Source organism: Petromyzon marinus, chromosome 1 (assembly GCF_048934315.1).
Source record: "Petromyzon marinus isolate PM22_M1 ecotype Great Lakes invasive population chromosome 1, UKy_Petmar_22M1.pri1.0, whole genome shotgun sequence".
In the NCBI taxonomy this organism is placed as follows: Eukaryota; Metazoa; Chordata; class Hyperoartia; order Petromyzontiformes; family Petromyzontidae; genus Petromyzon; species Petromyzon marinus.
The window spans coordinates 5980933-6004594 of NC_133667.1; the positions used below are offsets into that span (position 1 = coordinate 5980933).

The window sequence follows — 23662 nt, forward strand, 5'->3', positions numbered from 1 at the left end:
TGATTACAATTCATTAAATGTCATTAAACTTGATGGAAATATTTGCATTTAAATGGTGCACATATGCCTCAGCTACTCAAAACATTCAAAGAGCGCCCATAGTGACAGCTGTCCCTATGCGGCCTACAAGTAGGAATGCCTGCCAGGAGGGGCGATAATCACGCCTCGCAATCCCTGTTGAGTAATTTGTGGGTAATGTTTTCTAGGGGTGACTTGTTACTCTCCTCCATCCGTGGCTTTAAGCTATTGGGAAACGTCACGCCCCCACAGCATGTTGAATGTTCTACTGTAATGTCAAAATAACAAAAATATGAACTCCAACTGATGCACTACAGAGTTTTCATAGCTGCAGGTCGTACGTTTCAGGAAAAATACACAAAGGGTGAAGTTTCTTTAGCGAAGGTGTCCCTGTACAAGAGGAATTACACTTTAAAATTGCAAATGAATGCAGAAAAATATCATCCAATATTTTTGGAGAGCTAATTCCAGCCTGCATCCGATTGAGAAGTTCCCACAGACATTAATAAGGCCAAAGCAATGATTTCAACTAGAAATCATCCTTCCGATGTGGTGATTGCACCACAACTGGCAACACCTTGACGTGTTGCATGGCTCCGATTCTAACACAGTGCTATGTCCATGTAAAATGAAAATGTGAGCTCAGTGAAGATTGATGGTCAGTGACAAACCGGTTGGTACTTGCGCTGCACTCTGAGCACGTCCAGCGGGCTGAGGCCGCTCCTCTGGCCAATGGGAGCTTTAGCTGCTGTCGTGGGGGTGATCGTCTCACTCATGTAGTCCGAGGAGGAGGCGTACCTGGAGGGGAGATCAGCGCGTTACACACTGGACTCGAGTGAATGGTTACCGCTCTAAATCTTTTACCGGTTACTTTATTAGATGTGTAATCAATTCCTTCCTCAGAACAGATGATGACCAATTGAGGTGAAGTGTACAGATCGTAAGCCAAGTGTACGTTAGTGGCAAACAAGAGGCTGCCGCGTTAGAGTCTGTCACGTGTACACCAATGTACCCTGGGACACAGCTGTATTACCCATGCCACCACCTTTCACACACTCAATTGATCCCTGCAATAGAGGCCTACAGTATCTATGTGCGTGCATGATTTCATGTCTTCAGGGTTAGTACTCATGTAGCTATCGTGCATTCAGCTACTCAATAATGCGCATGCACTCTAAAATAGACACGACCTCAAACAGTGAAACAGCAATGAATGGCATCAGGACTGGTTTGTTTTGAATGTTGTCTACCCCTAGGAAACCATGACGCATGGCAGGCAACACGGGCATCCTTTACAAATAAGATTGGGCCAAGCCCAGCTCTAAGAGGTAAAACCCTCTGAAAACTGAGACATAGGAAAGCTTTCTCTCCCCAGCATGAAGAAGAACCATCCAGAGTAGCCCATCATAAAGCAGAGTTCTCAAGGCTAGTCACAGCTTCTTCACCAAAGAAGCCACAAAGTACAATATAAATGTTACTTAATTTAATGTAACAATACAATCTTCAGTTGCTTTCACCTAATGTGGCTGATCCTAGTATTGAGAGGCGCCCAGCGCTCTCTGCGCAGTGAGGGCTGTGTTGTGTCATGCTGAGCGAGCACTCTGTGGGTCACGCAACTCCACAAGTGGCCGAGCGGCACACCTCTCTGTGATGAGGGAGACCGTGCACACTGAGCGGTGTTCTCTGTGACGAGGGAGACCGTGCACACTGAGCGGTGTTCTCTGTGCCAAGGGAGACCGTGCACACTGAGCGGTGTTCTCTGTGCCAAGGGAGACCGTGCACACTGAGCGGTGTTCTCTGTGATGAGGGAGACCGTGCACACTGAGCGGTGTTCTCTGTGACGAGGGAGACCGTGCACACTGAGCGGTGATCTCTGTGATGAGGGAGACCGTGCACACTGAGCGGTGCTCTGCAGACTGAAGGAGCGCCGCGCTCATTTCCCAGTCTCGTGACGCGACTCTCACAGTGGAGACATTGATGGTGATGAGACCCCTAACAATGGTTATCTCAGAGTCAAAATATAATTTAGAAGTGTTGTACTAACAAAAATCTATATTTTATTATTTTATGCTGATTAATGTTTGGTGCATTAATTTTTTTCATAAAATGTTGTTTCCTGGCAGCTTAGGCGATGCAATTCCTACACTGTACTTAACGTGTCGACATTCTGATGAACAGTCCGTGGGCTATATTAAATCACAACCCCAATACACACTTGGACTTCCAGACAAGGGTCTGTTTCATCACTAGCACCACAAACATTAACTACATCATGTTCTGTGGTTCATCATCTCAAAGGCCTCCAGACAAATGTGCACAGGATTGTTGAAGGCGGAAATCCTGCACTTGTTTTACTTTTTGAGACTCATAAGTTAGTTCCCAAGGCGCGTTTTAATTGATTTCTCTAAACGTTGAGTCTATTTACGTGCGTGGCCTCGAGACGAATGCCAATATGTTTATTATTTTATTATTCACAATCCTCCAAGACAGCGCACGATGCTTGTGTGTAACAACGGGCGAAGCGCTGCCATGAGTAAAGGCCACAGCCTGTGGAGGCCCACCTGCCGTAGTGCATGATGGAGAGGTAGTCGTAGGGGAGATCTTCTCCACAGCCACTGCATTCCAGCCGTTTGAACTGCCCCAGCTCATCTGCAGGCAGCAGGCACAAGGAGCCCTCACGATTATAAAACACTGCCTTAATGTGGGCATCTTAACACGTTTCAACCTGTTAACGGTTCTACCAAGAGCACACACATTGTTGTGGTAGTGTTTGTGCCACGTAATTGTGAATCTTCCATTGCGTCCATTTAGATGACACTGAAGCATCTCCAGCTCAACCGTGTGGAGCGGCGCTTATATCCACTGCTGGCTCTGAGTCAGTGGGGGAAATTCCACATTTCTATGGTGGAGACCGGTAAAATAACCACTGTGGAGTGGTAGTCATTCCTGATTCGACCGAGGTGATGGGCCAAGCAGGAGGCTACTCGAGAGTCGCCATGTGGAGCGAGCACCGTGAGTGCGGCACCGCCCGACCGCATGTGTACGCGCGACCGCACACGCAGCCTGCAGCACAGCCGTGCGGCTGCAGTCACAAGCTCCGGTTACTAGTGGAGCTACTGCCACCTTCATGAGATTACGAGTTCGCTCGACTATGCTGAGAATCCACAGACAATACAAGATGCATATACAGAGAGAGTTGTGATAACGGAAACCAGATAAGTGGTGAGGCCCATTAAGAGAAGCACCTTTGTCTCGTCACCCGATTCCCACTACTCGTACAGAATAGGTAGAGGATGTGTTATAGTGAAATGGTAACAGTACTTTCCGGTCACCCTTACACCGGAGCACTGTAGACTCCTCCTGTGCACAGCGGTGCCCAGCTGAGAAGCGGCAAGAGAGAGAGGAGGCCCCTGCAGCCTCAGCCCTGCTGCACGAGCAATACTTGCACTGTGCAACAGTTGAGCTCATCTGTTGTGTAATGTAATTTCCTATTTAAGCTATACGATACACCAAACAATGCACTTTATCGGTTACTATGCAAAAATGTTGGATTATTTGTGCAATACAAGTCGTTGCTAGCAATGAATCACACACCTACCCAGGGTGCTTTACTCACTCTAGTGCAGTTTTTCAAATGTTTGGCCTGCGGACCACTCAGCCGATGTAAACATTTCGGACCACGCAGCCCCCTGGTGACAAAACGCATTCACTTCTCTCTCTAAATACCACTGATACAAATTATGAATATTACCGGAGCATATATTTTTTTAACGCAGCTTTTAGGTTTTTTTTGGGGCAGGGGGGGCATTTAAATCTGAGGGTGAGGGTAGTTTAATCAGGGTAGTTTCCCTAACTACCTTATTAAATTAAATATAATAAGTAAAATAGAAATTCATGTCCAAAATATTATTTTCACATCAACCTGCAGTTGCATCACCCCCGGACTACCTGGAGGACCGTCATGGACCACTGGTGGAACATCAAGGACCACTGGTAGTCCAGGGACCACACTTTGAGAACCACTGCTCTAATGGCACCACTCACCTTCCTCGATGTTGTCCTCGTGGACCTTGATGTACTGGTCGCGGTCACTGCGGCAGTGCTCGTGGTGGAAGCCGAGCGCGTGCATCAACTCGTGCAGAACCGTGCCCCTGTCCACCTTCCCGGGCTCCAGGGACACGGACTGGGCACCTCCCTTCTTGCCCAGAAACGACCAGCTCCTGCTCACACAGCACCGTGTATTACAATAAGAACACCGATATACACTGACACTGCATAACCGGCACATCGGCATCGGAGTAATATGATAAAAAACTAATTCATATAATAATACTGATGAAGAATAGCATCACTAAAATGTATTATTGATGCTGTTAGCGTTAGCGAGTAGATGTATCTAGTGCTGTGAGATGTGGTGCATTTAAGCATTTAATATTTAAAATCCGTATTCATCTGCAATAATATTCTTTCAGAATGAATGTAAATGGTGTAAACATTATAGGCGTGTTTTTTTTGGCCCCCTCTCCATCTCGCTACGACCCTTATGTTGTCTTGGCCTCGCCTCCCCCCCGACAATTGGAACCCACCATTCGCGACTCGCGCTGTTTATTGTTGGGGACCATGATCCCTTTGGTGCCACTGTTGGCCCCATTTAGAGTCGGAAAGTTTGAGCCCAACTGTCAGCCTCGCTCACGCGATCTCACCTCCCCCCACCCCCTCAACGGCTGTTACTTCCCATCTGTGATTTACACGGCTTAGTATTTGATTCGATGGCCACTATGCTGTTACTGTTGGCCTGTTACTGTTAACATTTGTATGGCTATCTTTATCTATCTTGGTGATCCCCCCCACTTCTTTCCTCCACCGGGAGGGTTTTTTTCAACCAACCCCCTCCCTCCTCCGCTGCACGATGACACTCTGCACTGTACTCCACTCATGGACAATGCAAGGCACACAACACGGGTCATGGTGGAACGCCTCACTTTATGGCTATCACTGGAGGACACAGAGATTCCCCCCCTTCGGGGACCGGTGTTTGGCCCCCTCCCCAAACTTCCCCTCTCCAACTCCCTAGGTCAGTACTCACCATGCAGTCCACCATAGAAACTCTGGCTTCTATGGATCGGGGCCTCATAGTCAGCAGCTGGGTCCAGCCCCCTGGCCCTCAGACCCTCCCGCCTTGATATACGATGCCACTGCCAGCTAATGGAAACACTTCCCTCCGCACCTCAGTGAGGCACGAAGGTGAGGTTGTCCGACTAAACATCATCTCCCTGAACGTCAATGGCTATAACCAGCCTATAAAAAAGACCTTCATTCAGGAAACCCATCTCACTTAGCCCGAGTCAGCTAAGCTTAAGAGTGGCTGGGTGGGACAGGTTTTCCATTCTTCTCATTCCCAGGGTAGCAGGGGAGTAGCTATTTTGATCCATAAGAGAGTAAACTTCCACCCCTCCTCTAAAAAATTACCATCAGGGGAGATTTATCCTGGTAGATGGCTCCTTTGCATGGAGGGATCTTATCTTGCTGAACATCTACACCCCCCCACCCTAGGTAAACTCCAGGACGTTCTCCTCAATAGCAGCACTGGTAGGGCAGAGAGAGCATGAGATAATTGTGGGAGGGGACTGGGATATCACGCTAGAATCGATTATCTTCTCTGGTTCTTTCGGTAAAGTCACGTAGAATGAGAATAAAATAATAAAATAACACAATAAAATTCTCACGACGAAAAATAGAATCGATTACTTTTTAATCTCAAAGACACTCCTTCGGTCTCAAAAGTAAGGATACTTGACCAACAGCTTTTTTACCACTGTCCTGTTCTTACACAGTTTATTAAGGACCCCACTGAAGAATCCCATAGTACATGGGCCATGAACACCAGATTATTGAAGGATGCGGGCCTATTAAAAAGAATCAGAAATGAGGTCACTAGTTTCATGGAAATAAACTGGAGATCATCCCCCCCAATCTCTCCCCTGGTGGTCTGGGATGCCCTTAAAGCTACCGTTAGGGGCATTTTAATCTCATAAGGGGCCTGGAGGAAGAAAGAGCCAGAAGCATCCGAGAGCAGGAGGAGAAACTGAATGAGAAACATAGCCTATTCAAGACAACCCCATCTCGTGCAGTCCAAGAGGAGGCTAATGGGCTAAAGCTGGAATAGACAAGGTGTTAAATGACTAAACCTCCCTCCTCTTTATGAGAGCCGAGATTCCGTTTCACAACCCCTCCACCTCTACGACCAAGCTCTTAGCCCGGCTGGTCAAGTGTAAACAAATTTTCATAACCATATAACTGGGATCAAGGATGCCGATGGGCCCCTCAGGATGAGGGCAGCAGAGGTTAATAAGAAGTTCTGCAACTTCTATATGGACTTGTACTGGTCAGACCTTCCATCGAGCCCCAACATAGAGAAATTCCTACTTGAAACTCCCCTACCCCATTTCTACCCAGATTGGAGGGAAGCTATGGAAGCCCCGATCGAGCTCCCGAACTTCGAGGGGCCCTGGGTTCCTCCCCCAAAAAGGAAGGCCCCAGGCCCCGATGGCATCCCATTAGAGTTTTACAGAAGCCTGGGCCCCCCGATCCTAACACACCTCCTTGACACTTTAAAAAAGTCTGTTAGACAAGGGAAACTCCCGCCGGACTCCATGGAAGAGGTGACAATCACCGTTATGCATAAACCGGGATCCCCCATAGACCAGACCAAGAACTACAGGCCCACCTCTCTCTTGAATACAGACTATAAACTGTATGCTAAAACCCTGGCGCAGCGCCTAAAGAGAACCCTTCCGGAGGTTATTCGCCCTGTTCATACAGGGTTTGTCAAAGGCATGGATCCCTCAGAAAACACGCAAACCTTGAATCTTGATTTGAAGCTTTCGTGACTGCAGGAATCCATACTCTTTGGTTCTTTCGGTAAAGTCATGTTGGTAGAAATAAAATAAAATAAAACAAATCACGACATTTCGGTCTTAACACAAGCGATCTTCATCAGGTGGGACAACCACAGCAAGAAAATGCTGAGGTCGGCGGGAGAGCTGCCATGGCAAGAGGTTATATAGGTAAGAAAGGGGGGAGGATTTCCAAAATCTTAAACAAATACAGGATCCAGGTCCGATTCTATATAGTACACAAAATCCGTGATCTAATCCCATCTGTGGAGGATGTCATTCCTGACATGCAATACCCTGGAGTCTACAAACTGAGTTGTACCTGCGGTAGCAGTTACATTGGGGAAACGACATACAGTGGTACCCCGGAGATCGAACTTAATTCGTTCCAGAAGGCCATTCGAACACCGATTTGTTCGAACACCGAATTAATTTTCTCCATAAGAATTAATGTAAATGACATTAATTGGTCCCAGACACAATAAATATCTCATTATGAAGCATTTTTACACGAAGTTTACAGTAATTACATGCATAAAATCATACAAAAAAACAAGAAACAATCAATAAATGGAATAAATGAATAAATATATGGAATAAATGAAATAAAGTTGATGGCTTGAGTGGAAGGTGGTGAGGAGGAGGAGGTGGTGGTGTTATTGTTTGGAAGGGGAGTCCCCTTCCATAATAACGTCGGGGAACTGCCCTACTGGGGTTCTTTCTCTTTTGTGCCTCTTTTGTGCCACTAACTGTGAGTCACTTGAGCTCTTTCTGACTAAAAACTTATCTAAAGAGGTTTGTTTCCGCCTCTATTTTAGGATGTTTCGAAAATGACACATTGCATTATCATTAAAAAAATTGCTCACTCGGTTGGCTACTGCCTTATCTGGGTGATATTTTTCTACAAAATTCTGTAACTTAACCAATTTTGCACACAAAGTTAAGGAACGATGTTTTGCGGGTAACTGCACTGGGTGAGAGCTACGCGTTAACTGAGCCTCTCACACGGTAAAACCTTTGTCTGGGTAAGCGTCATGCATGCTGCTGGCCATACGCGTCTCAGCCATACAGGTTCTTTCAAGTCGCGATTGTCCGTTCGAACTCCGAATTTCGTTCGGTTTTCGGGGGCAAAAAATTGTCGGAAATATCGTTCGAGCACCGATTTGTTCGAGTTCTGGTGCATTCGATCTCCGACGTTCTACTGTATCTCGGACCGTGTTCGCGAGCACAAGTCAGATCTGAAACACGGCAGAACTAATACCTCCGCCATGGCTGACCATTGCTATAACACTGTGGGCTCTCATGATAATGTTTTTTTTCCGAAACCAAGGTACTCTGCAAACCTTCGGGCTACTATCAAAGGTTTGTTCATGAAGCCATCCAAATATATAAACATAGACGTAACTTTAACCAAGAAGATGGATACAAATTGAGCAATCATTGGGAGGATGTTATTAACCAGGTAAAACCTTAACTGCTGTATGGTGTTGCCTTCATTTCCGCATCTCCTGTTGATTCAGCTCCCTACTCCCAGCCCCGCTCACTTCCCCCCCCTACCCCCGGCATTTTGGTATGTTGCTTCAGCTCCCCACTCCCAGCCCCGCTCACTTTCCACCCCCCCCCCCCAGCATTGTCTGCTCGTCCTCTAAACGTATTCGCAGCACTCCCCTCCCCCTACCCCACACCCCTCCCCTCTCTATCTCTCCCCCCCTTGCTCCTCCCCCCTCTCTTACCTATATAACCTCTTGTTACAGCAGCCCTTTTTCCCACTTCAGCAATTGTTTCTTGCTGTGGTTGTCCCACCTGATGACGGATGCTTGTGTTGCGCCCGAAATGTCGTGATTTAATTTATTTTATACCTACATGACTTTACCGAAAGAACCAAAGAGTATGGATCCCTGCAATCACGAAAACTTCAAATCTAATGAATGTGCGAATCATTATGCTGTTGATCAAGATGGCCTCACTACCTTGTGCATAGCTAAGCAGCATCACCAAGACTGCTTGGCTGAGATCGTAATGACTGCTAGACACGAGACATGCACTTTATTTAGCTTGTTGTCCTTCCCCCGCACCTCCGATTAGCATGGTTGGCTACATATGGTGTGAAAGAAGTTCAACATACATACACTAACTTAAATATGGGACCTTTCTTGCTAGTATCGAAATATAAGAATAGGTTTTACCATTTCTGGCAATAAAGCGGGTGTTAAGATGTTAAAACACAAAACAGAAACATTTTGCAAGGAATCATGTCTGCATTAACCACACATACTTGTGGTGAACATGCAAAAAAATGCTCTGGTAATATATGCATTGTATTTGAAACTGAAAACCGAGTGACCCACTCATCTATAACACTGCGTAACAATATTCTTTTTCCTGGTAGTAAGTGTTATTTCCTAATTGCTTATGACTCAAAAGTACATACAATGGCTATTATTCCCCACAAACTTTGCTTTTATGACCAGGGCAGTGATATTTTGAAACTGACCTATTTTCAATGAGAAAACGTGTGCATTTGTGTCATTCCTTCACATAAAAAGTCCTGGTCACAAAAGCAAAGTTTGAGGAGAATAATAGCCATTTTCTATACTTTTGAGGCATAAGCATTTAGAAAATAACTCTTACTACCCAGGAACAAAAATCGTGTTACATAGTGTAATCACTGTCGACTTTCCCACCATGATTTAAGCAGATTTTGAAGACCCATCGGCTCTCCATGTGAATACTTTCTGTTCATATCTTGCACCATGCACTTTGTAAGTACACATGTAAGTACTCCAGTACAAGTGCCATTTCAAATTAACCACTGTTTGGGAATATTTAGATTTTCTTAAAATTACCATTTATTCACTTTGTTCTTTAACCCCTCCCTTTCATAATTGTGATTATTAGGTTCATGTCACACCTGCAATATGACTAACAGCATATGTAAACAATGTACATCATAGTCATAGCATGTGAACATGATTAGAATAACAGTAGCGCAGCACTCTTTTTAAAATTTGTTATATGGTACATTGTTATGTAATTCACACCCAGACACAAGGCTGTTCTTATACTGTGTACATTCACACTATTGCCACTACCACGATTAGGCAGATGCCATCATCACCACGAATTATTTACACTGCCCTCTCATGCCATGCACCTTGAGGAACTACAGGTGTAGGAACGCTACAGTACAGGTGCCACAACGCATGTGGGAAGTTGGGTGTGAGTTGAATCAAACGGCACTGACCCTTCCAGCGCTTGAACGTTGATGTAGTCCTTATGTGCTTCCTCTCTCTGTATGAAACGGATGCAGGTTTTATTCGTGAATTCCTCAATGGCTTGTTTAATTTCACTCTTGTCCTTTTCATCTGAAAAAAAGATACACAATACAACACTCAACATATTTTATAGAATAATTTGTTTTGTAATAAAAAAATGCACTTACACAATATTAAATTATTCAAGGATGACCATATTTAGCGATAGATGTGGATTAATGTTGTAAGAGGGACAGTTATTCTCTGCCGTAAAAGGCGTTGGTAATTATTAGCTATTTTATTTATTTATTTAAAGCTTTCGTGACTGCAGGGATTCATATTCTTGGTTCTGTCGGTAAAGTCACGTTGAAGGGAAACAATAAAATAATAAAAATAAAATTATCACGACGTTTCGACTGCAACACAAGCAATCATCATCAGGTGTGAAAACCACAGCAAGACATTTTGAAAAAAGTGGTGTTTTTTTTACGTTAGCACCACGGAGAGCGATTTGGCAGTTTTTCAGATGGACGAGTCCATCCATGTTCGGAAAAACGGAAGGGGAGACGAAAATAATGGATGTGGTCTGAAAACCACCGTAAGCGTGAACAATCAATTAAGACCGTAAATGGTTTATCAAATCCTTCCAATGATTGCTAAGCCGGAATCCATCTTCTCAGTTGAAATTGTCTCTGTGTTTGTATATGTGGATAGCCTCATGAACGAATCTCTCATGGTAGCCAGATGTCTTGCAAAGAACCTCTGTCTTGGAGAAGTCAATGTCATGTGAGCCTACTGAATTATATCAGTGATCTGCCACGGCCGAGGTGTTGGTCCTACTGTGTTTCAGGTCTGCTTTGTGTTCACGGATGCGGTCTGAGACATGTCGTTTGGTTTCTCCAATGTAACTACTACCACAGAGGCAACTTAGTTTGTAGACGCCAGGGTACTGTATGTCCAAAATCACATCTTTTATAGACGGAACCAGATCACGGATTTTACGTAATGTGTTAAATTGGACCTGGATCTTGTGTTTATTCAAGATTTTGGAGATCTTTTTGTGATCCCCGCAACGTAGGGTAAAGTGATGGTTTTGAATGGCTCCTGAGGAGCATGTGATATCATAATAGGTTTAAACTTTTCAGGCAATAATACAGATGTTCAAACACCAAATAGATACCTTTCTCAAGGCATAAAGTTCACATTAACCACATGTACTTGTGGCAACCTATTCTTCGACTTTAAACTTTCGTTATGGCAGGAATTCATATTCTTGGTTCTTTCGGTAAAGTCACGTGGATAGAAAATAAAAATCTAAATTAAAAGCAAAAAACCCACGATGTTTCGATCGCAACACAAGCTGTCTTCTTTTCTTTCTACGTAACTTTACCGAAAGAACCAAGAACATATATAGCAACCTATTCTTAGTTTTTCTTCATACTTTTGATACTGACAAAAAAGTCCCATAGATATATATCATCCCTCCCTTTCCTCAACACACATGACAGCAGAACATTATGGATGACTCTTGTAAATAATACCGGCTACCTTCAGAGATTTGTTCATGAAGCCATCCATATATATAAATACAGACACAACTTCCACCGAGAATATGGGTACAAACTGAACCATCATTGGAAGGACGTTATTAACCAGGTAAAGTCTTAACTGACTGTGTTGTTTCCATCCTACCTGCCTATGTCAGTTGTTATTTCCAACTCTCTGTGTCTCTCTCTCTATGCCTCTCTCTTAGATCTCTCATACTCACATGCCCTTTGGATTACACTCTCATGCCTTTGGATTGCACTCTCATGCTCACATGTCCTTTGGATTGCACTCTCATGCTCACATGTCCTTTGGATTGCACTCTCATGCTCACATGTCCTTTGGATTGCACTCTCATGCTCACGTATCCTTTGGATTGCACTCTCATGCTCATATGTCCTTTGGATTACACTCTCATGCTCACATGCCCTACAGTCCATCTCTCATAATCGCAGGACGTTATTAACCAGGTAAAGTCATAACTCGCTGTGAGGCTTCCATCCTTCCTGCCATTTGGCTGTTATCTCCGACTCTCTGTGTTGCATTTCCCTGTGGGATGCCTCTGCATTAACGGGCTGGGGTCTCACTAACATGGCCACTTCTGCTCCCTTAGCCTCGATGTATCGTTGGTTCTTACTGTGTTATGGGCTGAGTGTCTCACTGGCATGGCCACTGTTGCGGTGGTTCTCTTGCGTTGACACTCTTGCCTCGTAGAGGCCACTCTTCGATCTTACATTAACATGCTAATCTCTCACATTAACATAGCCACTCCCATGCCCTTGTCGTGGAGGCCGCTCTCCGATCTTACATTTACATGCTAATTGATCACATTAACATCACTAGCCCCGCCCACTTCTTTATTACCCTTGGGTTACACCCATTTCAAACCTTTTAAAAGAGTCTGTCTCAGCAGCAGATCATGCTTTCTCACCTGATGATGGACGCTTGTGTTGTGCCCAAAATGTCGTGATTTATTCTATTTTATACCTACGTGACTTTACCGAAAGAACCAAAGAGTACACTATATGGTAATTTATGAAGAAACTCTGAAGGTGGAGGTGGAAATGTAACCAAACTCAGGGAGAAAACTGGCTCATCAATAAGCATGCTGACAAATAGTTTGACCAGCTACCAATAAAGGACATGCAACAAGCTGCATTATTTGTAACCATGCAATGTAAGCCAACCTAGGCTAGAAGATGCAGGTGATTTAATAATGTGTCTTAAACCTAAATATTGTAACATGTGAGAGGCAAAGTAACTCAACCTAGGGTTATGAAGCTCATGTAACATAGCCCAGCCTGAAGATAAAAAACCCAGGTAATGCCAGCCATACTAGAAGCAGGCCATGTGTACTGCACTCACTGAACGCGATGGAGATGTTGTAGGGGATGTACACCTTGCCATCCTGGTTCCTGGGCCACTCCACAACCTCCTCTGAGAGGTCTCCAGCAATGTCCCCATTTTTTAAAGAGACTCCTGCTTGTCCACCTGGCACAGACATGATTATTATTGTCACTACAGTGGAGCATGTCGTATAGACGTTGTATAGGCCAGTCAAATTACAAATCCTATGCAAATGGAAATAAAACAGTTTCCTCAATATTATTATTATTATTATCAAAGTAGAACTTTTTTTATTGCAATGTTTAAAAATATATGATTCACTGAAGAAATAGGCTTTGTTTGGCAGATATTTAAAATGCTTGGTGGAAAATGGATCTATGTTATTCACATCAAGGAAGGCATAGGGAGTGGACATCACGGATGGAATTGGGAGTGGACATCATGGATGGCATTGGGAGTGGAAATCACAGATGGCATTGGGAGTGGACATCATGGATGGCATTGGGAGTGGAAATCACAGATGGCATTGGGAGGGGACCTGATAGATGGCATTGGGGGTAGACATCATGGATGGCATTGGGAGTGGACATCATGGGAGGCATAGGGAGTAGACATCATGAAAGGCATTGGGAGTAGACATCACGGATTGTCCTATGGATAGACATATGCCTGGTAGAGGAATGTGGAAATTCCTCCACTAGCTCTGCCAATGGAGTTGCTTACCTATCTGTGCCTATTTCATCATGGAGACACATTGGCTAGAGTTAATTATGATGACCGTCTCCCAGTAGTATCTGCTGCTATCTCAGTATTCATGCGTATTTGCATGTTTGTGTATTTGTAGGTGTGCATTTGTGTATATATGTGTATGTATGCAGGTGTCATTTTACGTGTATGTGTATGAAAATTGTTTTGTGTGTGCATTTGTATGCATGTGTACACATTACAGTCTCTATACCCCTTTGTTTTCATGTTCACAGACAGAATGAGGATAATCTCAGTTACTTCAATTACAGAAAGGCACGTTGGTGTAAATCAAAGGAGATCGCCATTGCATTTCAGGAGGCCTATTCATCTTTGTAATTGCCAGGTGTGTTATCGTAAAAAGTTACTGAAGCAAACTGCAAGGTCAATCAAGTTTATCCCAGTAGTATTCATGCTACAGGGAAATTAGCCAGCCTTGTAACAAACCATTGGACCTGCTCAACATTGAGCCTTTGTCCAGTTCAGGTACACAATTCATTCTGATTGGAGTTTAAGCATGCAAACATCTCTCACCTTCCTCAGCATTATAACTGGATACTGTAATGGAAATCTTCTGCACCAAGCACAGGAGGGGTTGTCTTGCACTGTCTGGATTTGGTGCTTCTATGATCATCCTCAACACTGATGGGAAGAAGGACACATATCCATCACAGATCAATATGCATCAGCCTTGTTTCTGTTTTTATGGTAACTAATATGACACATTTTTGGATTTTTTGGGGTATTTACATACTTAGCATTTAAATTAATGGTTTATTTTTGGTTTTAATTTGGCACAGGTAAAACCTATTGGGGATTAATGTTCATTTTCTTATGGGTACCTGGTTACACTCTAGAAACCTTGTTACAGCAAAGACAATGCAATTGACATTGTTATCAAGTTTATATATGTATATGATACCATCAATAAACATATGGCACCTAACCACTTGCAAGCACAGTAGCTGGGTATTTTGATGTATTGAGGACTCCCACTCTGTGGGATTTCTCCCACTGGCTCAGAGCCCCTCGTGGTGCCACTGCTTTGCTCTCTGGAGCAGGGAGAAACCGTGGAGTGCATGCGCTCTACTGCTGGAGCGCTGCAGGATTGCTAAGAATATTGACCAGGATAAATACAATTACTTTGTAAGGCAGTTCCTGGGCATGATGGCAAACCATTATTGCAGGTATATATTTTTTAAGTTATAGTTTGATGACCGTACATTGAACAACGTATATATGTTACAAAGTTGGAGATTTTAAAGCCCTTCAACACATTTACCAGTATCCACTCATCTGTACTAATAATTCGAATTTTTTCTATTTAATCAGATGTTTAAAGCAATTATATCCTCTGTAGTGAACTGAATAACTGTTATTTTATTATTTAGTATTTTAAGGAAAGTAGTACACTTTACATCAGACACAATTTAAGAAATAAGAAGACTACACAACGTAAACAGTACGTACAATCTCCAGATTCCTCTTTATAAGCATCAAACATGTCTTTCCTGTCCTCTTTAGATCGTTGTGCCGACAGCAGATCCAAGAGCCTCTGCAGGATCGGCACCGTGGAACTGTCATAGCTGAAGCAAAAGGGATCGGAAAGAATTTCAGTCTTCAATTTGTTTTGGGCAATGCCAGTGGTACGCATGTGTGATTGAAGTAACGTGTGTATATCAAGTAACGTGTTTGTGTGTATGTTTGCAATTGAAGTAGCACGCGTGTAATCGAATTGACACGTGTGTAATGGGAGTCTCCCATATGTGATTGAAGTCACGCTCGATTGAAAACACATGTCTTTTGAACTGATTTTCGTGTTTAGTTGTCCTTCCCCCACACCTCTGATTAGTACGGTTGGCTACGTACTGTGCGAAAGAAGATCTACATACGTACAAACGCGCGTATGTTTGTAACTTAAGTAATCTCGTATGTGTGTAATTGAAGTAATGTTTAATTGTGTAATTTACACAACATGCATATCTGTAATTTATGTAATGTATGTGTAAATAAAGTAAAGTATATCTGTGTAAAAGTGCAGTTTCTCAGGCTGGGCTGCATATTGAGCATTTCTTTTCTCAAGGGAAAGAGTCTAGAAACTCATTGAGAATAAGACAATTGCATTGTTATCAAATATTTGTAATGTCATTCCAATGAACACACCGACATTATTCTCTGAATTATTGTAAATCTTTCTCCACTTCTATCATGTTTATGCCTCCACTATGGACCACATAGTAAACAATTGGAGTCTGCGCTCCTTAAATGGAGAAATAGCAAACTACACAAACTCTATCCTAAGGCCCTCTCATGGCCAGCAGACCTCGGTATTGGCATTTAGCTCGAAACTATATTGCCATGTGCAGGGATAGAATGTCCCCACACTGGGTATCTACTGCGTTTTCCTCTGCCTTGGTGTGCATCCTACACGCTGGCCTCCCTGTCTCCGCTTAATCTCTGCCTCACTGCCCGTTGTCTTCTTTCCTCCAACTCTGCCCCTCTTTACTCTTATTTCAGTGTCTCCACTCTCTCACCATTTCCCCTACCAATTCCGCACCACTCCATTCAGCCTTCCTTTAGTATCGTGACTATACCTCCACAACATGTTCACTCTCACTTTATGTTTTTTTCTATAAAAACCCATTCTCTCCGCCCATTGCAACATTTACACCCATTTTTTTTTATCATCCTCACCTGTCTCTGTAGTTTTCCCATCTCCCCCTCACCAATCTTCATCCCCATCTGCCCTCATCACTTTGTCTCCCTCCAATATTTCCAACACAAGGCCCCTATCCCTTTCTATTGTGTACCACACCTCCTCTATGCCAGCTCTCACTTTCCTCTCTCCCCACTCTTCCTAACTTGTCACTCTCTACTCCTCCTCTCACTTTTGAGCCCCCATCATTCTGAATCTTTATTTCTCCATGCACCACGCTCACCATAGAGCCCAGCTCTTTATTTGATTCTCTCCGTACACTGCAACTGAAACTGCCTCGTTCTGCCTCGCTTAATTCTGCTGCTGCCCGCTGCTTCTCTCTTCACCCTTAATGTCCACCCAATATGCATATTCTCTCGTTCCACCTCTCGCAAGCTGTCCCACAGCTACGCGTTTGGTGGTTGCTGACAACATCTCTCATTACCTGGACAGCTTTTTCAGTTGCTGTAAAACGGCCCTCAGGGGCTCTGTTTTCTTCTCCCACTCCACCACTGAAAGATTTAATCAGAAGCCAGAAGTGGTATAAATACGAACGACCATTCTTCTTACAAATCAGGGATGGGGAACAAATGGCATAACGTGCGATTATATTTTCATTTGAAACAGAAATAATACATTGCATTCAATACCGAGCAATCTGCTCCATTCACGTGTCAAAAGGACATTCCATGATATTTCAAGAACTCAGAAGAAGAAAAATAGCTCTGCTGTACACAATAACTATTGTAGAATATAGACAACACATGGTCTGGAGATTGAATAAAAAAACTAATACAAAAATGAGGTTTTTTTTCTTTCTTGGGGTCACTGAGTGGGAACAACATTCGGCCAAATTGCCTGGCTGCGTTGTACAGCAGGGAGCCTTAGCTTGATTGGAAGTGATGGGCAGGACTGGGTTTATGCTGTCAATGCTGCACATACTCTTTGGTTCTATTCGGTGAAGTCACGTAGGTAAAAAATAAAACAAAATCACGACGTTCCGGCCACAACACAAGCGGCCTTCATCAGGTGAAGGGACCAAACTGTCCAGCGGACAGCGTTGGAGTGAAGAAAGCCAAGCGCTGGTCGCCTCCTTTTAAGCTGTGAGGGGGTAAACAGTAAACGCCTTGACAAAGGAAATTCGCATAAAACGTACTACTGACAGAGCTTGGAATTAGCATAAGATGATAATACACCACCTTGGAAGTTTGGAGTGACTTTACCGAATAAAACCAAAGAGTATGGATCCTTGCAGTCACGAAAGCTTCAAATCTAGAAATGCTGCACATCTTATTTAAAGCTGTTAGTTGTAAACCAGAATATTTAACGAAGGCCAGCTGGCCATAACATAGGTCTTCATCTCCAATCTCTGACTGTTTTGACTTAACCTGTTAGTCATTGTAATAGTTCATTGAAGCAGCAACTTTCTACCAAAATTTAATACGAGGATTTGCATATATAAATAGTAATGCGATATTAATAACAGCAAAGAATAGCAATGAGGTTGTCCTTGCAAAAGAGGTAATGTTTCATGAGTCTCAATGGATGTACAGTCTCACCGACTAAACTCCAGTCTTGTTGAGCCAGTCTTAAGACCTGTGATGATGCTTTAGGTCTGAACATTAATCTGTATGTGTCATAGAGCCAATCTAAGGCACCCTTTATAATGATCAGGATTCCCCATGAACATTTGATTGTTTCCACCTGCATATACGTTTTCTCTGGGTGCTCCGGTTTTCTCCTACTTCTATAATAAAAACTCATCATTATTTAACTGAAAACATATTTTTAAAAAATCGAAGACCCTCCTGAAAAAGAGTCCTACCACTCAGTTGTGGCTCTACTGGATAAATAGGTAATTATTATTTTAAAAAACATGGTGACCCCACTTTATCTCAGACGATACTCGCATCTGTCCATCTGCATTATTTGAATATCAGTCACTTGATATCAAAGGTGTGCTACAAGTTTGCTGTACCCAACAGTGAGCCAGGGCCCGGTCATCCAGACTAACCCCAAAAAGTTGTGATGGCACAGGGTCAACATGACTCACATCATATGATGTAGGATGTAACACGCTCTTGTTACCTGGCTACATGAGATTACAAGCTACATGGACAACATTACAAAATGAAGCATATGTAAAAAAAATTATAGAAAACCTGACTTAACCCTATATATAAAACTACAACTTTAATCACAGCCATAAATAGTTAGTGAAGGCCCTAATTCATGTAGTGTCTGTTATCAACCCTTTGTGGGATTCTTGAAAACGGCAGAATTCTGCAAAGCACGGAATGAGTGAAACTGTGTTGAGCTGATTCGCCGCGAGAAATGGGTGGAGCCCCATTCTGCAAAACCCTGCAGCCAATCAGTACCCGAGGAAGTGCTAAAGATCCAATCTGTGCACGCAGACATCTGCACGCTCACTCAACCTATAGACCGAGTTGCGCATCTCGTACATGACACAGACACACACACGTGGTCGTGTGCGTCTGACGGTTGATCCGCCCTTCTAGAAGGCATGGAATAGAGCGCTTAGCCTAAGACGGCTTAGCACCCCTTATCGCAACTAAAAAACAATGATTATGATATGAATGATAATAATGGTGATAATAGACGAAGATGAAGCTAATAATCGGAATGATGATATTTATGACCAGCCTCCAAACCATCAACTGACACCATTCTGTCTCGTAGTGATCCACCAACCCTTGATTCCCAAGTTCGGGGTTACAGATGCACACCAACGAAGTGTGTATACAGTAGAGGCCGACCAAAATTCGGTTTCAGTTTCGGCGCCGAAAGTTGGCAAATAGCCTCTTTCAGCATACTTTCGGTTTCGGCCGAAAGTAAATTTTTTACTTTCGGTCTGGTTTCGCTTTCGGCCGAAACTGATATTTTCTTTCGGTCGTCATTCGTCAACTGAAGATCTATTTTTAGAACATAACGCTAGTGCTACGTCTATCACTCTGCCGATCGGCCGGTCAGTCGGCACTAGGCAATCCTATGCGATAAGCTACAAACACACACACACGTCAGCAGCAGCAGCAGCTTGGGAGCGAGGTTACAGCCGCAACCATGGTCTGCTAATGTAGATATGATCGGTCAACAGACGGCAGCCTGCATCTCCATCCATGGGTGAGGTCTCTTTGGCGGGACAACAACAAAGTGCCTCTGTTGTCTGTTCCCAGCCGCCTGCCCGCCTTCGATTATGCGTTGCGTTCGCTTCAGTCTACACGCGCATTGATACCGATATTCGAAGTCTGACAATTAGAGGCCGACCGAAATTCGGTTTTGGCGCCGAGAGTTGGCAAATGGCCTCTTTCGGCATAGTTTCTGTTTCGGCCGACGCCAAAAAATTAACTTTCGGTTTACTTTCAGTTTCGGCCGAAAGTAAATTTCTAACTTTCGGTTTATTTCTGGTTTCGGCTGAAAGTAAATGTTTTACTTTCGGTCTGGTTTCGTTTTCGGCCGAAACCAGAAATTCAGTTTTGGTCGGCCTCTAGTATACAGCATCAAACACCCACTTAAGGCTGAGTCATCCTAGGCGAAGTACCACTGATGTTTGCCGTGAGCAGGAATCGAACTCTGAGTTGACAGCACAGTGCTGCCCCCTGCCCCCACCCCACAATCCTGATTTGTCAGTAGCTGAGAAATCCGGGTCCACACCTCAGCGATCAGTTGCACAACTAAATCACTCTCCAAATTGCGTGACGTAATCACTTACAACTTGCTTTGTCCTTATCTGAGCGAGTAGTTGTGCAACAGGGTTCTCGTATTTAGAAGCGTGCATAGATATTTTTTTCTGGTAATTGCAGTGACAAGACTCTTTTTGTGTGTTTGGTTCTTTTCAACGATGCCTACATTATATTCTTAGCTCTTTCGGTAAAGTCACGTTGAAGGGAAACAATAACATAATAAAATATATATATAAAACAATAAAAATTCTCACGACGTTTCGACCATAACACAAACGGTCGTCATCAGGTGTGTCGGTTCGCATCAATGTATTTATTTATAAACGGTGTATTTATTTATTTATAAAAAAACCCGTCAGCGCCACGCGCAGCGATTTGGCAGTTTATTTAAAAGGACTAGTCCATCTATGTTCTGAAAAGAGGAGGGGGGAGACGAAAAATTAATGTATGCTGTCTGAAAGCCACTGTAAGCGTGAACAATCAATTAAGACCTGAAATGGTTAATCAAATATTTCCAATGATTGCTAAGCCACATATACAAGCACAGAGACAATTTCAACCGAGAAGATGGATTCTGGCTTAGCAATCATTGGAAAGATTTGATTAACCATTTCAGGTCTTAATTGATTGTTCACGCTTACAGTGGCTTTCAGACAGCATACATTAATTTTTCGTCTCCCCCCCTCCTCTTTTCAGAACATAGATGGACTAGTCCTTCTAAATAAACTGCCAAATCGCTGTGCGTGGCGCTGACGTTTTTTATAAATACACCGTTTATAAATAAATAAATTTATGCAAACCGACACACCTGATGATGACCGTTTGTGTTATGGTCGAAACGTCGTGAGAATTTTTATTGTTTTATATATTTTTTATTGTTTCCCTTCAACGTGACTTTACCGAAAGAGCTAAGAATATGAATTACTGCAGTCACAAAAGCTTTAAATCAAGATGCCTACATTATTTACCGAAAAGCACAAGAATCCCGAAATCATTCCCTAATTATTTACAAAATCCTTTTTAATGCACTGCCTCTTTACAGCAGGAACTTACCCCGCGTATTTAATTTTGTAACAAATGATGGTAGTTTGCAAATGTGCATGTAATGAAATACGTCAGCACAAATCGCTGAGCAGATCACAACTAATTTTGGTTGCTTTAGGCCATACGCGGGATCTTTGAATGTGTGCATTTGTGCGTGTGTGGATGTGTATGCAATGGTTTTGGCACAACTTAGTGGGCAATGGCGGTTGTTTATACTCACATTTTTTTTATGTGTATATAAATGTGCATGTCTGTCATTAGGGAGACAAAGGCGGCCGGGCGTGGTGCTGGCCACCCACCCTCATGTGCTGTGCCGGCCTTTATAGGTGCTCGCTAACAGCACTTACCCCAACAGTATGTTAACACTATACGGGGGATCTTTGTCTATGTAAGTATGGGGAGCGGTGGCCCAGCGGTTAGCATGCTGCACTATGAACCCGGTCACCCGAGTTTGATTCCCGCTTACGGCCAACACTAGTGGTGATTATCTGATCTGGTCATTTGCCTCCCCTAGGTCAACTCAGCCTCAAATGAGTACCTACCTGGTGCAGTGTAAAAATCGCCACTCGGGAGACGGCCAGGCATGGTGTTGGCCACCCACCCCCTCATGTACTGTGAAAGCCTTCATAAGTGTTCTCTATCAGCGCCTGCCCCCAAAGTCTGTTAAGGCTATCAGGGGATCTTTGTCCATGCAAGTGAGGAGCAGCAGCAAAGTGTTAGCGCAATGTGCTACAAACCTGGCGACCCAAAATCGATTCTCGTTCACGGCTAACATCATGGATGTGGTCCTTGATCTCCCCTAGGTTGGCTTAGTTATAAATTAGTGTCTGGTGTATAAACATCAGTACTGGGGATATAAAGGTCACACCGAATTATGAGAAAGCACCACATCGTGAATCGTTACATGCCTACTGCTGATGGGAATGCAACACTCGCATCAAATGTCTTCATACACATATACAGAGACATTTCTATCCAGTTAATATTTTTTTGAGACTCATGGTCTCTTTTTCAAGGTAGACCTGAGTCGCAAAACAACACAATATGCAGTATATGTGTGTAGAGTTAAAATAGCATTAACCCATAGTTCTGAATAAAACTGACTGTGAAGCATTTAATTTTCTTTCTTTTCTTGAACTAATTATGAAAAGTTGGCTACCAAGTCAATAAAACTACACACGAGAATGAACACACAATAGACAAAACAAGACAGATCAAACAACACAATTATACTTTCTTAAATTGTGCTGTTACCCTAAAACATGACAACTTGTGGGATCACTGATGTGGTGAATCACTGCACACCTTCCCGCCAGCCACTAATCACGTGCTGCCTCTTGGACATCAGGTTAGTGATGGGGAGCAGTATGGCTCCCAAGAGGAGATCCAAAAATCTGCAATACTTTCCCGGATTTCAGGAACAATGGTCCCACGGGTTACGGGAGGAGTCACGAACCCTGGGTAATGCGCATGTGCAGTTATACTCGGTGCATTGTTGCATTTCAGGACCATGAGAAATGGGGATGGCTTGTGGAGGCCATCATCCAGCAGTGGATTAATCATGGCTGATGGTGACTTAAACCTCTTTATAGGATTTTTAAAGCAACCTAGATTCTAGGTTGGACGCCGTACAGAAGATGGCTGTGGCTGCTCGAAGAGGAGTTTGGTTCCTTGCACGTGGAGTGGAACAGCACGTGCAAGACAAAGCTACAGCCCAATGTGAATCACGCAAGAAGGGTCACTACCAGTTGATGAGCCCCATCCTCATTCCTACTGTCCATGATGCCCATTATCCATGAGGCCTACTAGCCATGATGCCCATTATCCACAATTCCCACTATCCATGATGCCTACTGTCAATGATACTACTATCCATAATGTCCATTATGAACGATGCCTACTATCCATGACACCTATTATCCATTGTACGAGAGGCAGATGAATCTGTGCTGTCCCAAATGAACATCACGGTAGCAACACAAGCGACGCACACCTGTTGTGTTTCTTCGCTCAGTCTCACTTTTCCGCGTCTGTGGATGGAAAAAAGAAAAGTGAGAGGCCTGCCTCGCACACCAACGCCTCATTATCCTGTTCCTGTTTCTTGCTTTCAACAAAATCCACGATTACACTTTGGTACATTTTCCCACTACAAGTGTTATCCTAACAATTTCAAATATATGTAATTTATAATGCTGTCCACAACATTTTCAATACATTTCCTACATGTTTCTTGGGACGTTTTTCAAACCTAAAAGCACACTGACATGGTGGCATGAGCTGCGTGTCAGGTACGCTTCATAACGACATGTAGCACCGCACTGCTCCTCTTGTTCTCTTCATGGTGACGGTGATGATGGTGACAGTGATGCTGGTAGTGGTGTTGGTGTTGCAGGCAGCGAGTGGGTGGGGGGTGGTAAC

At 43.6% G+C, this 23662-nt stretch overlaps 1 protein-coding gene across 2 annotated transcripts in view; it reads right to left on the reverse strand.

Moving 5' to 3' along the window:
• LOC142906670 (uncharacterized) overlaps positions 1 to 23662 on the reverse strand; it is a 248209-nt gene that overhangs the window by 11278 nt on the left and 213269 nt on the right. For both annotated transcript variants that reach the window (XM_076054965.1, XM_076055016.1), the window contains 9 exons: positions 23238 to 23274; positions 16945 to 17011; positions 15275 to 15390; positions 14339 to 14446; positions 13079 to 13204; positions 10159 to 10279; positions 4063 to 4238; positions 2580 to 2667; positions 690 to 816 (listed from right to left, as the gene is read on the reverse strand). In XM_076054965.1, the coding sequence (XP_075911080.1) occupies positions 690 to 816; positions 2580 to 2667; positions 4063 to 4238; positions 10159 to 10279; positions 13079 to 13204; positions 14339 to 14446; positions 15275 to 15390; positions 16945 to 17011; positions 23238 to 23274 (966 nt within the window). The remainder of the gene's footprint in view (positions 1 to 689; positions 817 to 2579; positions 2668 to 4062; positions 4239 to 10158; positions 10280 to 13078; positions 13205 to 14338; positions 14447 to 15274; positions 15391 to 16944; positions 17012 to 23237; positions 23275 to 23662) is intronic.